At 42.6% G+C, this 15,880-nt stretch overlaps 1 protein-coding gene across 1 annotated transcript in view; it reads left to right on the forward strand.

The window, feature by feature from the left end:
- Positions 1–15,880, forward strand: part of PGM5 (phosphoglucomutase 5) — a 191,305-nt gene that overhangs the window by 121,550 nt on the left and 53,875 nt on the right. The window contains exon 8 of the mRNA XM_029202378.1: positions 12,316–12,451. Coding sequence (XP_029058211.1) covers positions 12,316–12,451 — 136 coding nt within the window. The remainder of the gene's footprint in view (positions 1–12,315; positions 12,452–15,880) is intronic.

Genomic DNA, 15,880 nt, shown 5'->3' on the forward strand with positions numbered 1-15,880 from the left:
GCCTTTCCGATGAAAGCAAAGCTAATTCCATCTCTCCAGCACCCGACAGTGAATGAAGGTCCAGGAGGCCTGAGGAACCCGACCACGCAGTCTTGGAAGGAAAAAGTGGATTCATGCTGTTCCTTATTAATGCCGGTTCTTGGAGAGGCACTGAGCTGAATGTGTAAGAATCACCTGGGAAGCTTGCTAAAAATATAGATTTTCTATCCTACCCTTGCTTGGAATCCCTGGCAAGGTGGAGCCTGAGGGTCTGCATTTTAAATAAGTATCCTCATGTGATTCTGATGTGCAGTCAGGAGTAGGAAACGTTACTCTAGTGAAAACCAGTAGTTGTTTTTCATCAGGAATGGTAGAAAGACCGTGTCTGAGATGCCACCCCAAGTTCGGTTCAGGAAGTCTAGAGGCCTGGAATGTGAGGCTGGTGATTGCGTTCAAGACCCTCACCTGCCACCTACAGGCAAGCCCCATGGTCTCTCTGACCCCTTACAATTCCAGCCTGCAAAAGTCAGCTGATCACAGGAGCTCCCCATCTACCTTGGGATATAGTTCTCAAAACCAAGTGAGCTAATTAAGGAAGGAGAAAGCAGAGAGGTGGAAAGATTTTAGACCTGAGACTAGGGAGACACTTCTAAAACTTATCAAAGCTTTCTCTAGTGGAGGCCTTTTTCAGTGCCCCTGGGGCATGGAGCTGTGTACCAACTAGGAAAGCATAGTTTAGTGCCAAGAAACCTTGAAAATATGGATCTGCCTCAGGCTCAGGAATGCCAAGCTTTTTGCCCAAGGATATACCCTGAGTGGAAATTTCCCTCAGGGGAAAATCAGCCAGCATCTTGAGCTCCCAGAACTTTCCAAGGTAACAAGCTGGTGATAAGATCAGAGTTCAGGCTTCTCTCCTGTGGAAAGGTACAGGTCCTGGACAATAGGAAGCCTATATTTATTGCTCTGTCAAAGAACCAAGGTCATTTCAGAAGCCAAATCATCTTTCGTGCTAGAGCCAGATATTCATCCACTTCCTGGGAAGGGCTTTGGAAAACTCTTTTCCGAGAGAAAGGAGAACATTTTACAAATCCTTAAACAGAAGAAAGCTGTTCATCTAAATGGCATTCTGGCTAACTTTCTCAAGTTCCAAATTGGAAGGAATCTGGACTTGTTCCCATACACAAAAGGGGATGTACTAAAATACTAAAACTAAGAGCTAAAAAACCAAAAACTTTGAGGTTTGGGGGCAATTTGTTGATGATGCTCTATTGGTTGCTATCATTGTCATCAGTTTTGTAAGAAGTCATACCATCTGGGGAGTGTATGAATTATCACGCCAAAGCTTGTCCCTTTACAGGTACCATAAAGAATTGCTCTGTTTGTGAATGCCTGGAAGACCTCCAAGCTGATCACCATCTTGAGTATTACTATTACTTTTGTTACGTATTTTTAAAAAGTTAATGTCAGTAGCCATATAAATTTGCCAAATAAAATCAGGCAATACAACAATGTTTTCTCTTTCCAAGAAAGTGCTCTCTGTTGAGTTCTTCACAATAATAACAGTTATCTTTTTAAATGAGCACTTAGTATGCGCTGGGGGCATTGCTAAGCCTTTTGTATACCTCCATCTCTTTCTGGAAATTTGGAATTGAATCCAGGTCTCCTGGCACCAACATGACTTGTCCCTCATTGTCACACCAACTTTTTTCACTGTGAACTCTGGTGCTCTTGACAGTGGCTATTTTTATATCTCTCCAGTCTCTAGCACAAAAGGAAGAGGCCCAGAGTATGTATGTGTTTCATTCACAGGAAATCTCGAGTATCTTTCCAGTCTTTTGAGATTTTTCTGTATCCCTCTGCTTGCCATGCAACCGTAAATGCCCTGAGGACAGGGGCCATGTCTCTCTTGCTCAGCTCTATTTCTTATATATATGCTAGGCTTTGAGTGATTGTGGGTTGGATGGAAGGAAGGAAGGAAGGAAGGAAGGAAGGAAGGGAGGGAGGGAGGGAGGAAGGGAGGAAAGATGGATGGAAGGTAGATGGATGGAAGGAAAGAAGGAAGGAATAAACAAAGAATTTCCATTTTGGTATTTCTTCTTTGCATTGTTAGTAGTTATATTTTTATCATTCTTGAGTGGTTGTATTTCTGGAAATCTGGGCATTAGGGTATCCCAAGATTTGGGAGAATTCATAAAAACAAAACCACATAAATATAGACCAGTTGGAAGGCGGTGAGGAAGGATTTTATGAATGATATTAAAATTGGAATTATATAAAATTTTGAAATAAACTTTTGGTACTTTCAATTATCACATCATTATTAGCACAAATTAATAGCGAACAAAGTGCTTCTAGGAAAATTCATTCACAAGACCTGTGTTAATGAACAGATTAAAAAATTTAAATCCTGTTAAGTATTTATAATTCATTTTATTAACGTATTTATTTCCTGGGGGGGGAGTGGAGGCTGCTGACAGTTACCTGTAAATAGCCGTGTTCAGTAGCAGCCAGGTTCCAGCTTTAGTGATCTTTTGTATATAAAGATCTCCTTACAGCCTTTAGCAGAGACATTCTCTGCTCTATTGTCTTACGGTTTATATTACTGACTTACTCTCTGGTTGCTTTGTGAATGGACATTTTATTTTCCGTAACAGTTAAACAGTATATAACACTTTCAAGTTCCATACCTGCTTCTTCATCTGTATTTCACACATGAACTATGTACATCCTAACTCAAGATTAGGTTCACAGGAGTGCTGTTGAATATTGAATAGGTTTAACTGTCTCTTATTTATACAGTTATTTTTATTTAATGCCAGATTTTTTTAAGGTACAATAAAGGAAAGCTTTAGTTCATTCCCTATTTAGATAATCATTAACTCTACATTTGGCAGTTTTCACATCTGTCCAGTCTCTAGGCCAGAGAAGGAGGCCCATATATCTGTGAGTTTCAGATTATTGAGGTTCTACCACATTTCTTTCTCTTATTTCTGGCCGATTTGTGTACATTTGGCTGGGTAGCAGATGTGACGTGAGGCTGTGATGACAGCATTATCAGCACAAGGAGAGCAATGTCTCTGCTGGGCAAGTTGAAACAGGCTGTGTGCACATGTGCAATTCAATCTAGGCCTGGGCCAGAGCACAGAGGTGCTGTGATTGACACTCCCCAAGAGCCTCCTTGTAAACTCTGAAAACTGAAACTCTCTTCTGGACCCTCTACAAACTCTCAACCCCTGTGCTGGGAAAGAGAGCTCCCACCTGGAGTGGAAAGAATGTCTCCATCAAAAACAAAACAAAACAAAACCTTTTCTTGGGGTCGCCACAGTTCCAGTTCCACTGACCCTTTCAATGATGAAAAGTGGCAAGAGGGGGTGTTGTGTGACACCAAAGTGTGGAGCAGAAAGGAAGGAATGGGGCCTCCCTCTGAGGCTGTGTCCACACTTACCCGTGCATGCTGGGACTGGGAATCCTGGGAAATCATTCTTCAATCTTCACGGATTGAAGAATTCCAAACAGACTAAGGGTTTCCTTTCACAGTGTCTACTAGGGGGCTTTTAACAAGGGGGCCCATCCCTTGGTATTTAAGATGCAGTCCCTAAAGTTGTGCTTTGAGGCTTCCCCTGCTGCTCTCTCCCAGGTGCCAGGTAGCCCCACTGAGAACAAAGTACAGTGCCTAAAGAGTGACAGGTCCTCAACCCTGTGGTGCAGGCTTTAAACCTGCTCGAGAGATTTCTGGTTCAGCTTATGACCAAGCAAGGAACAATTCTTAGAGGGTTGTGTTGTTCCCATCAGCACTGGAGACATACGAGTCAGGAGGTCCCACTGTCCCGTACCTTGGCTTGCTCCTGTGAGGGACAAGTGTCAGCTGACCAGCCCTGACGTAGTTAACGCTTTCTCCTCCTCTGGGATAGATGGGATAGATGGCCTGGCTGCTGTAGGCTGCTGTGTTAATGAAACAGTGCTAATACTTGTTATTTATTGAGCATCTTTTGAGTGATAAGTACATTCTTAGGGCCTCCTATATGTCATTTCACTGAGACTTCTTGACTCTAAAATGAACTAGGGACCATAATGACCACAGATAAGGTAATTGAGGCTTAGAGAGGAAAGTCGAACCACTGGCCAAGTTCACACGGCAGAGCCAGGATTCAAACCCAGTCTTACTCTGCTGCTCGTGTTTAAGGACATGCCAAAGGTGTCCTTTTCTCCCATCTGGTTAATTCTTTTAGATGGGGATGGAATGCTTGCCGGGGACGTGGAAGAATGGTGTCATGTAAGCAGCACAGCACCAGGAGATGACAGTCCCAGTTAGACCCAGTTAGACCTTGACTCCCCCTCTCTGTCATTGAATTTCCTTACACAGATCACTTCTCTGGGCCTCAGTTTCCTCATTGGTAAGCTGAATCTGTTCAATGGGATGATCTATAAAGTTTTCTCCCATATATCTTTTTAGGTTGCTTCTAGCTTTTAGTGAGGAGTGAATCTGATGAATCACACTATGTACTAGAGTTTCACCTAATCATTCATTTACTCATTCAATGAAGGTTTACTGTGCACCTTCTATGAGCCAGGGCCAGGATAGAATGATGAGTCATTTCAGATACGGGTCCTTCCCTCATGGAGTTTACAGGGTGTTGCAACGGTCAGGATACTAGCCAAGAGCCCTGCTGCATTATTGTGTCAAGCACTATTATTATTATTATCATCATCATCAAATTTATTGTTACATAGCTTTGGGAGCCAGGATGCCCACAGCACAGCATGAGCACACGGTCGCTTACTGCCATCCTACCTTTCTGAGCTGACAGCTGGCTCTGACCCGCTTACATGCAGGACAGCTTTGTTTTCCCATTGTAAACATTTTAGAGCATTAATTTTTTAAGAAGCATTTCTTTTTTTTTTTTTTTTTTTGCGGTACGTGAGCCTCTCACTGTCGTGGCCCCTCCCGTTGCGGAGCACAGGCTCCGGACGCGCAGGGTCAGCGGCCATGGCTCACGGGCCCAGCCGCTCCACGGCATGTGGGATCTTCCCGGACTGGACCACGAACCCGTGTCCCCTGCATGGGCAGGCGGACTCTCAATCACTGCGCCACCGGGGAAGCCCAAGAAGCATTTCTTTTTAAGCATAGAAAAGTGACAATTTTTCCATGAGCCCTGCTTTTTGGCCAGATTTAAAGAGCTGAACATGAGCAGTTTGAGACATGGAAAAAAAACAACAAAAACAACAACCTGTCACAGTTCAATAGCATGTTCTCAAATCTCCGATTCCCTGTAAGGGGTGCCTCCCAGTGTTCCCTCATGACTTCACTATTTTGAAAAGACAAATCCTTGAGTGGATAAAAAGAGGATGGAAAGAATTTCACTGCAAATTAATGAAAACTTCATCTGTAAATGAAAAGGGTAAATCGATAGGAGAGGAGAAGTAAAGGGAAATTTGGCAACTTTTCCTGAATGTCTAGTGTGAGGAGGAAAAAATACCAATCCATCACCCAGATCTTCAGAAGGGTTGCCTCAGGTCTAACCACCTGGGGCACTTTATCTGCCTCATTGCAGCTCCTGAGGACCACTGGCTTTACTGGGCATTTCCAGCAGTGGTTATGTCCACAGGCGTTGGAGCCAAACTGCCCAGGTGTGAATCTTCTTTTCACCCCTTAGTGGCCATGTGACTTCATACAGATGACCTAATCTCAATCTCTTATCTGTAAAGAGAAGCTATCAAATTGTCAAAATTAGATAATAGATGTATAAAGTACTGAGTGAAGTGCCTGGTGCCTTGCTGTTATTCTTCCAAAAATGGAATTTATCTTGCTGTGTAATTCTGCATCAAGAGCAAGTATACAGATATATTTCCTATCGTTTCTGGCTCTAGGAAATATGTGTGCTTAGGTACGTGCTGTATATGCACATATCCTGAAAACCGTCAGGAACCTCTTTGAGCAAGTGGCCTTCCTTATCAGCTGGCCGGCCACCTTGGTACGCATGGGATGGAGAGGTTTCCTGGGACATTGTTCATTTCCTGCTAAAATGGGGAAAGTTCCAGGCACACCAGGATGAGTTGGTTACCCCACATTTGGCAAGGCCCTCACAAGATTTCCAGACAAAAGGGGTGGGGGAACACCATGATACTGAAGCTGGCTCCAGTGAGAGGGGCCCCCCTGACTAGGGCCAGGGGCATCCATCGAACTAGAGACCAATGACCACTTTCCTTTAGTGCCAAATTTGAGCAAATAGAGGAAGAGGCCTAATTCACTACCCCTAAGTAATCTGCCCCCGATATGGGACTGTTCTGAGCAGGCTTCTCTTAAAGCAGTGGTTCTCAACTCTCGCTGCTCATAAAAATTACCCAAGGAATTAAAAAATATATATACTGATGCCTGGGTCCCATTGCCAAAAATTCTGATTTTATTGGTCCAGGGTGGGGCCTGAGCATTGGTATTTTTAATAAGTTCTTTAGGAGATTCTAATGGGCAGCCTGGGTTGAGAACCACTAACTTATTTCTAGCTTGGAGTTGGCAACAGGTGCATAATGGTTTATATTTTCCCAAATGACAAATTCAGACTTTCCTGATCTGAGTTTCAGCTGAGATGACTTGATCTTTTAGTAACATGTGTGGTGTTTTATTGAGTTGATTTGCCCGTGCTGGCATTTCCATTTGAGGAAAATTCCTTTGAGATTGAGTACTCTCTTTTTTTCCCCCGTTTCTTTTATGTCAGTATACTTACTGGTGTACTGCCTAGCTCAAAGTAATATGGTTTAAAGCTTGAGAACATTCAAAGTCTAGTTTTAGGGAATAGAAGAGTAGAGATGTTTCTGATAAGAAAAAAATAGACCTGTTTTTGGTGTCAGTTTTTCCTGGAGTTGTGGCAGGGAGAGCTGAGCCCCTTCCTTCTGGTATCTGGGTGGGGATGACTGCTTTTCCAGGCTGGTCAAAGCAAGTCTGAGTGGGCTTCGGGCTGGGCTAGCCTGGATAGAGGAAGGACAGTTGAGTGGTACTTACAGGCTTTGGAAATATGGGTTAAAGCTTCTTGCAATGTTCTGAACCAGGTGGCAAGCTCTGGCTGCACCACCAGCCAGAAATCCAGAGGAAGCAAACTTCAAAAATTGTACTGTATTATTCAATGCTAAGGAGAAATGAGCTAGTAAGACATGAAAAGACATAGAGGAACCTTAAATGCATATTACTAAGTGAAAGAAGCCAAACTAAAAAGTCCAATGATTTGCTAATCTGGAAAAGGCAAAACAATAAAGATAATAAAAGGATTAGTGGTTGCCAGGGGCTACGAGGGAGGGAAGGATGAATAGTCAGAACACAGAGGAACTTTAGGGCAGTGAAACTGTTCTGTATGATACTGTAATGGTGGGTATATGTTTGTCAAAACCCATAGAATGTACAACACCATCAGTGAACCCTCACCTGAACTATGGACTTCGGGTGATGATGTGTCAGTGTAGGTTCATCATTTGTAACAAACAGCCCACTCTGGTGCAGGATATTGATGGTGGGGAGATTGTGTTTGTGTGAAGACAGAGACTCTTATGGAACTCTCCGTTCTTTTCATTCAATTTTGCTAGGAAGCTAAAACTGCTCTAAAAAATAAAATCTATTAAAAATTGTACAGGCAATAGTATGCATGTATAAATATTAGTGCCGAAGAATTTTTTTCTGGAATCTCATGTTCTAAAGATGGAGCAGCTGTGAATATATGAAGTAAAAGAGCTATTTTATTTGTTTTTCCCCAAACAACTGTTTAACTGTTCACAGAGTGTAGAGATTTTGCCTGGGAAGATAGGGAGTGAAACACAGGCTGAGTGAGCCCCTCTTCGTGGGCTGTCAGCAATAGTAGAAATGCCCTAGGGGCTATTGGGATGAATCTGAAGCTTTGTCCTTGCTAGTGGAGTCTCCCTGTGAGGTGAACAAAACACATCCCCTAAGCCCAGCTTCCCCCAAGGCTAATGTTGACAGCTCGGCAGCGCACTGCCTTCCCTGTTCTCATTTTCTGTCAAGTCCTAAAGCCTTACAGTACATCCTGAACCTAATCCCCAAACCTGTGAGCCCCACGAGGGAGTCAGATACAGTCTCTATGCTCTAAATAGCTATTACTCAGGTCTAAGAAATGGGATGAGCAATAGGTTCAAAATTCATCACTTGTTCATCAGCGGTGTTGATCCCTTTAATATCCCAGCTAACCCTTGGTAGATGGGATTTCATGTTTTCAAATGTGAATTTGTACACACCGTTGACCACTTTAAAATTTTTATTTTTTTCTTATAATGAAAATATACATTTATTGTGGAAATACTGCAAAGGAAAAAGAAGCAAAACATTCGCAGTTCTACTGCTTCAGAGATAACACTGTAACAGCTGGGCGTGTATCCTGTTGATAACCTGTGCACACACATAAATACATATCTAAATGTGTTTTTCTACCAAAAAAATACTGAATACTCTTTTTTGGTAACCTGATTTTTTAACTTGTATTAAAATTGGATGAACATCATTCCATGTGTTACCAAAGATTCTTATTCAATATTTTATCTATCTACACAAGTTTTTGTATGGATTTTCCACCATTTCCTATTCTTTAACAATTAGTATTCATTTTTCAACTTTCCCTCTTCTTTTAGAAACAATTTTTTTTCCTTTTTATTATTTCTTCAACTTTCTCTCTCCTTTAAGCTGCTTTAGTGAATGTCCCTTTGACTAAAATTTAAGAAATAGAATAGCTGGGTCCAAAGCTGGTTGCTATTTTAAGGCTGTTGATTATTATTGCCAAATTATTCCACCAAACTGTACACATTTACACTGGTACTTTGCTAGTACTAGGTGTTCCCCTGCCCCTAATGAACGCTTGCTAATTTGAAAGTCCCCAGATGGGATTCCATTTTATGGACTTTTCTTTGACTGAGGTGAGATGGAACAATTTTTTCAAATGTTTTTGACTGTTAATATTTTTCTCTTGAAAATTGCTCATTTGTGCCTATCCACCCAGTTATCTATTGGGGTTCCTCTTTTTCTGATTAACTTATAAAAACATTTTTAATATAAAGTCTATTAGTCCTGTCATATATAGTGTCAGCATTTCTTGCATCCATTTTCACTCTGTTTATAGTGGGGTTTTAGGAAACCATTTGATGCCTTTGTATTTTCTGCACTTCCTGTTGAATTTATCTGTCACGGATACGGCATTATAGTTAACTTGCCTTAGAGTTATTAAAAGGAAAGTTGTTTCCCCAAAACCCCCTCTAAAGCACATTATGAGAGTTCAGTGGAATCATGTGTGTGTAATTGCAAGTCATCAGTGTCTCTATCCCCCACCTCAAACAGCTGTAAAGAGCACAGTTAATTTTTCTTGATCATTGGCCCCTTATGAATCTGGGCAATGTTTAACTTGTAGGTGAGAATATCCAAGCCAGTTCACAATTTACTATGTGGCTGGCGACAAAGGGTTGAGGTGGGTTTGTGTGGGCTTTTTTTTTGTTTTTTTTTTTTTGATTCTGCTAAAATAACTTTATGTCTCTCTCCCCTAAGTTATGACATCTTATCAGATGTCAGACTTATCATCTAATGGGTCTATCTCTAGGTAATGTAATCCAGCTGGAGATTCAAGGTATGCAAAGCCCATGTTTTAAAACAAAAAGGTATTTCTCTCTAGACAGTAAATAAAAGTGATTTTTTTTCAGCTGTAAAAGGACAAAGGATTTTGAAATTATCCCACTGGGCAGGGCTTCCTAGACTTCTTTTTTTGCACTAGGCCATGGAGCTAACCCAGCATCTTCCAAATTTCTTCCATTTTTGTAGCAGTGTGCAGAGTGCCTTGGATGGGACTAGAGTCACTCCATGCTGTGATGATTAAAAGCCCAGGGTCTTCTCAGGCTAGAAGATGTCTGGTTCTCACAACCAGACATCTAAAAGGGTCATCAGCAGACCATTGACCAGTGTATGGAGGAGTCAAAGACTTGATCATTTCTCCTTTTAAGTATCTTCACTGTCCTCTCAAGGTTGTATGTTTTTCTTTTTGAGGAAAAACATTTAACATTTAACACTGCAAATGTACCAAGAAGTATAAATAGTCCATAGCTTTGGTGAGAAGTTCTCAAAGCTGCCTAACTTAACTAAGGTATTGTTTCAGTCCATTTTCAAAGTTTAAACAGTTCTGTGTCATTGGGTCTTCCTTTCTGAGTTTCTATGTTTCATAGCCCTGAAACCCAAGTACTGTTGTCTATTCTTATTGCTCTATTGCAAGAAGAAATGATCCAACCCCTGGTCCCAGTCTCCTGGTCTTAAGACATTGCTGTAGCTAGAGTCAGAGGATGAAATTAAATGAATGACTGAGAACAATTTGCCTCAAAGCACGTTTTGAGGAATCAGCACCAGGTTGGTACTTTATGTGAATTACCAATAAGATCGACAACAAGACAACCGCTTGTGACATCCCAGTCATTGACCTAAATACCTGGGCATATTTAGTTACTTCATCATGATAGTAACCCATGAGGGAGGGGCTATTATTTCCCTATGTTACAGATGAGGACAGCAAGTCGCACAAAGTTCAGTGGCTGAGCCAGAATTTGAATGTGAGCAATCTGACTCCAGAGCCTACCCACTGAGTGTGATTAAATTCATATGACAACCCAACAAGTTGGGTGATGGTGTCCCCATTTTACAGATGAGAAGCTGAGACTCAGAAAGGTTAACAACTTTGCGATAACTTCTCACATTCCGGGGTAGTAGAAGAGTTTAGTTTTAAACCCTAATTCCAAAGCCTTCCCCATGCTTTTTCCATTATATCACCTTTCTTACACTACAACACATTCCTTTGTATTCAGGACAGAGCTTACAATTGGCCAATAGACAGATGCTTAAATGAGCCTCCAACATATTCCTCTGGGTTCTTTTTGCACAGGAAGCTACCTGTTTAGCCTGCACACTTTATCGTGTGAATGCCACAATATGAGCTGCCTCTCTTTCTATGTAAATAGCTAGAGGAATAAGCTTCCCAGCTCCTTCCTGCCTCAGGGACTTTGTGCTTTGTCCCCAGATCTCTGCATGGCTGACTCCTTCTTCTCAGGTATCAGCTCACATATCATCACTTCAGTGGGGCTGACCCTGACTACCTGTATTCGTTTCCTAATGCTGCCATAACAAATTACCAAAAACTGGGTAGCTTAAAACAGCAGAAATTAATTTTCTTCTAGTTGTGGAGGCCAGAAGTCTAAAATCAGGGTGTTGGCAGAGCCATGCTTCCTCTGAAGTCTTTAGGGGAGACTCTTTCCTTGCCTCTTTCAATGTCTGGTGTCTCCCTGCCTTCCTTAGCTTGTGGCAGCGTAATTCTCATCTCCACTTCTGTCTTCACATAACCTGCTCCTTTGGATTTCTCCTCTCTGTGTCTTCTCTTCTCAGAATACTTGTCATTGGATTCTGGGCCCACCTGGATAATCCAGGCTGATCTCACCCCAACATCCTTAACTTAATTATATCTGCAGGACTATTTCCCCAGATAAGGTCACATTCACAGGTTCTGGGTGGCCATATCTTCGGCGGGTAGAGTGGGGTTAGGGAGTATCATTCAACCCTACTCTAGGTAAGCTGCACTACCCTAGTAAGGAAGTCTTTGCTGATATCGTGCTCTGTGACATTATCACCCAGTTTAATTTTTTTCATAGCTCTTGTCCTTATTTGACGCATGTTGTTCTTTCATCTACTCTTCTGTTGCCTCCCCGCCTACTTGAATTCAAACTTGTTGAATAAAGAGCTATCCTGTTCACTGCCGTATCCCTAGTACCTAGACCAATGCTTGGTGTACTGTAAGGATCACCGAATATTTACTGAATGAACGATACCATTAGTCAAATGTGATGTCAGCTTGGCTCTTGGATCCTTTCAACAACTTCCAGGATTTTATTTTACTTTTTGATATTGTTTTATGTTATTTGAATTTCGGTTGCATACTTTTAGAAATGCAAGTTTATTATGGGACATGGTTTGTTTTTTTTTTTTTGCGGTACGTGGGCCTCTCACTGTTGTGGCCTCCCCCGTTGTGGAGCACAGGCTCCAGACGCACAGGCTCAGCGGCCATGGCTCACGGGCCCACCCGCTCCGCGGCATGTGGGATCCTCCCGGACCGGGACACAAACCCATGTCCCTTGCATCGGCAGGCGGACTCCCAACCACTGCGCCACCAGGGAAGTCCTGTGGGACATGTTTTTCACACAATAGATAAATATATCCTACCATTTCAATGTAACACTCAAGTGCTAACTGGTCTTCATAGTTCATTTAGCTTTAACTTTTCCCCGGTGAACAAATCTTCAGCAGACTGTTCCTTTCTCCCATAGGCTCTGATCACCTCCGGGAGAAAGATGGCCTCTGGGCTGTCTTGGTCTGGCTCTCCATTATCGCTGTCCGGAAGCAGAGTGTGGAGGAAATTGTCCGAGATCACTGGGCCAAATTTGGCCGCCACTACTACTGCAGGTGAGAAGGGCAAGGGTCTCTGTATGGACCCTGGGAAACTGCTCTTAGAGAAGGTTTTTTTAAAAAAAAGTGGGCTAGAACCTTAGGAGGGAGGCATCTTTCAGGAAGATCTGAGGAGCACAGACGCTAGAGCCAGATAACCCTGAGAGGTGGTAACAGTGGTGTCAAGGAGTACCCCTCCCCTGGTGACACCCCTCTGTCATCTTTTCATCCTGCCCGTACGGTGGGCAGCCATCCCCAGAGGGAATCTGAACTACAGAACCTTGAAAGGTCCTTTGGTGGCCATGAAAGTTGTACAGTCATACTGGGGGCTTTCCTTGTTGGCTCTCCACCCATAATTATCAAGGAAAGGAAGGCAAAGACAGAAGTTCCCACTAATGGGCCAAACTGTGACCAAGATGCCTGAGCTGGCATCCTCTGAAGGGACCACATGGCTCAGGAGCCCCAGATTTTGCTAAAGTTTTGTCCGCATGAAAGGAGTTACAGAAAAAAGAAATATTACCCTGGGAAGGAGGGAGGGGAAAGGTCAGTGGCAAAGAGCTTAGGGTTGGGGGTTTCTACCACTTTCCTGTTGTTGAAGCAAGCGATGGGGGCAGAGTCTTCTGGCTGTGTGGCTGCCTGCTAGATATGCTAGTACCAAGCCATGGTTTAGGGGGAGCAGTGGTCGGAAAGGATGTTAACTGTGGAGAACGTGGGATTAGGGCAGGGAATCCTTGGGTAGCCTCAGCGGCTCTCTGTGTATTAAAAACAGAGACGGTGCCTCATTGGCTTTGTTTATGAATAGTTAACTACTTTGGATGTTTGGTTGCGTTTCAAGAGCTTAAGGGACAGAAAGAAAGCTGTAGACTTCCCTTATAAGGTTATTGTTTCTTCTCTTAAGAGGTCATTTACTTAGATAAATATCAGAGAATAAGGAAGCCTGTGATAGTTTTCAGTAAAATCAAAGAGACTGCAGTACTGTGGGAAATGTAGACAGCGCCATCATATTCTTGGTTCCTGTTTAGTTAAGAAGGCTGAGGATGTGACAGGCGGGAAATCACCTCAAATTATTCATTGTGTTATAAAATAAGGACTCTCAAGGCAGGTGGGAACTTGTTTTATTCACTAGTATTTCTAACAAGTGCCAAAAATCCTGATTCCTGTGGGCTTTTTTGGCATACCAAAGGGACCAGTTGGCACAGCAAATCGTTTTATTGCCTGAAGCTGCTCCAAAAAATCCAACCTGATAAAATATATTATGACTGCCAACCTCTGACTTAGTGAGATCGCTTTGAGTCAGGGATGTGCTCCTCATAATTTGTGGAATGATTATCTAGCTTTCTGCTAGCATTTTGAAGACATGGTATTATGATAAGTGTATCTGTAATATAGTTCATTTTTTTGTGGCCATGAGGTTACATGACAATTACTTTTTTCATAACAAATACCATATTAGAGAATATAATGCAGTGGAGGTATAAATTCTTGTAGAACTTTGAATTATGTTTCAGATTTCTGTACAAGGAGATCACAGAGATAAAGAAAAAGGCATGGGAATAGGTAGAATGAAAGTAAACATTTCCTTCAGCCTCTGGGAAAGATAGGTTAAAAGTGCTTGTGAAAGAAAATGATTTCTAGCCTGACTGCTTTCTTGGTGGGGAGGAGATAATTAAACAATTTTGGCTTAACTAATACTGAGCCTGAAGTTGTATCTGAGAACCCAGATGATTTTCCTTGTATGAGTGGACCCCAGAAGGAATTCTCCATTTTGAAATTTCTCTCCTCGAAAGTGTGTTGGTGGTGGTGATGGTCAGAGGGGGTTTTTTGGGGTAGTGAGGGGAAGGTAGTGCTAGAACCTGCATGTGCATGAAGATGAGCATTTGGGCAGCTGGTCTGATGACCTCAGCCATAGACTGGATGTGACCTGTCACATTAGTGTATTTTCTCAACTTCTGAATCTCTTTCAGTGCCTCTCTGTCTCCTGCTACACCCTCTTATCCCAACCTCCTGCCACTTCTCTGCTTGGCTAGGTTTTACCTTCCCAAAAAGTAATCTTTAAAGAGAATCTAGGATTAGAACACACACCTTGTGTAAGAGAGAACAGAAGAGAGGGGGGATGCAGGTGCAGGGGACCCATTGTTAGTCATGGTATCATTCCTTTTGGCCAATACCCTGTTGTCTGCTGAAGTCCCAAAAGGTCTTGGGTGGAAAAAAGTAGTAACAACTATTCAGATCTTCCTTCTGTAGTTCACTCTGAGAACTCACCTTCTTTCCTGTTTACAGAGAGCCTAATGTGAGATCCCACCACAGCTGCGTGAGCACAGCTGCCCCACCTAGGGCTTCCTTCTTAAACAGAGCCCCGTGGGTGTGCCATAAGGACTTGGTCAAAACCATCTGACAATGGGAAAGACCCTTCCTTATGGCAGCGACTAAGAATAAAAGTAATTAATAGTTTTAAGCACTGGTGTCGGGCATTGTGCCAACTACTTGGTATGCATTATCATATTTAAACTCCACAACAACAAATGAGATAAGGGTTATTTTTAGTCTTTTTTTTTTTTCCCTAATCACCTCCCAGCCCCATTGTTATATTTGATGTTCTTGGCTAGGGGGACCTTCTTTTTAATGGAACAATTGTGATATTTCTTCCAAGTTTCCAAGAGAGTTTTATGGTACATTGAATTCCCTTCCTCCTTCTCTCTTCCCCTGCCTTGATTCCTCTCACTCCTTCCTTTCTTCCTTCACATCCTCCCATCTTTCATTCCATCACTTACAAAAAACACTACTTGTCAGAAGCAACAGAGAACAAAACAGGTAAGATCTCTACCCTCCTGGAGCTTACAGTACTCAGGGGCAAAGACAAGAAATGAGGAAACAAATATATAAACAAAGTAAATACAGATTGGGGTAACTACCAAAAGAAGAAATAAAGGATGATAAGAGGCGGGGGAGAGATAGAGGGAAGCTACCTTAGATGACTGGTCAGAGAAGGTCACTTTCTAGAGGTAACACTAAATTTGGAAGCTGAAGGAAGGGAAAGTGTCAGCTATTTGAGTAGCCTGGGGAAGATTGTACCAGGGAAAGGAAACAGATAGCAAGAGCAAAGGCCCAACGAAGGGAAAGGGCAAAGTGTCTCTGAGGACTGGAGAGGGGGCCCATGTGGCTGCAGCATAGCGAACCAGAGCGAGAGTGGGACAGAGTCAAATCAAGGACGTGGGCAGGTCAGATCCCACAGTGCCTTGTAGGCTGTGGTTAGGGTTTTGACTCTTGCTGTCAACATGACAGGCATTTTTGGAGGGATTTAAAGGAAAGGATTGGCACGATTTGATGTTTACAAGCTGATGCTGGCTGCTGTGTGGGGAATGAGTGGAGGGCTGGCAGGGGGAAGAGGGGGGACCAGCTGCAGATGCTTCTCTGTGCTGTTCTTCTTTAAACAAACCAATGATTAAA

This window comes from Monodon monoceros, unplaced genomic scaffold (genome assembly GCF_005190385.1).
Source record: "Monodon monoceros isolate NGI ecotype Baffin Bay Population unplaced genomic scaffold, NGI_Narwhal_1 Super_Scaffold_5, whole genome shotgun sequence".
In the NCBI taxonomy this organism is placed as follows: Eukaryota; Metazoa; Chordata; class Mammalia; order Artiodactyla; family Monodontidae; genus Monodon; species Monodon monoceros.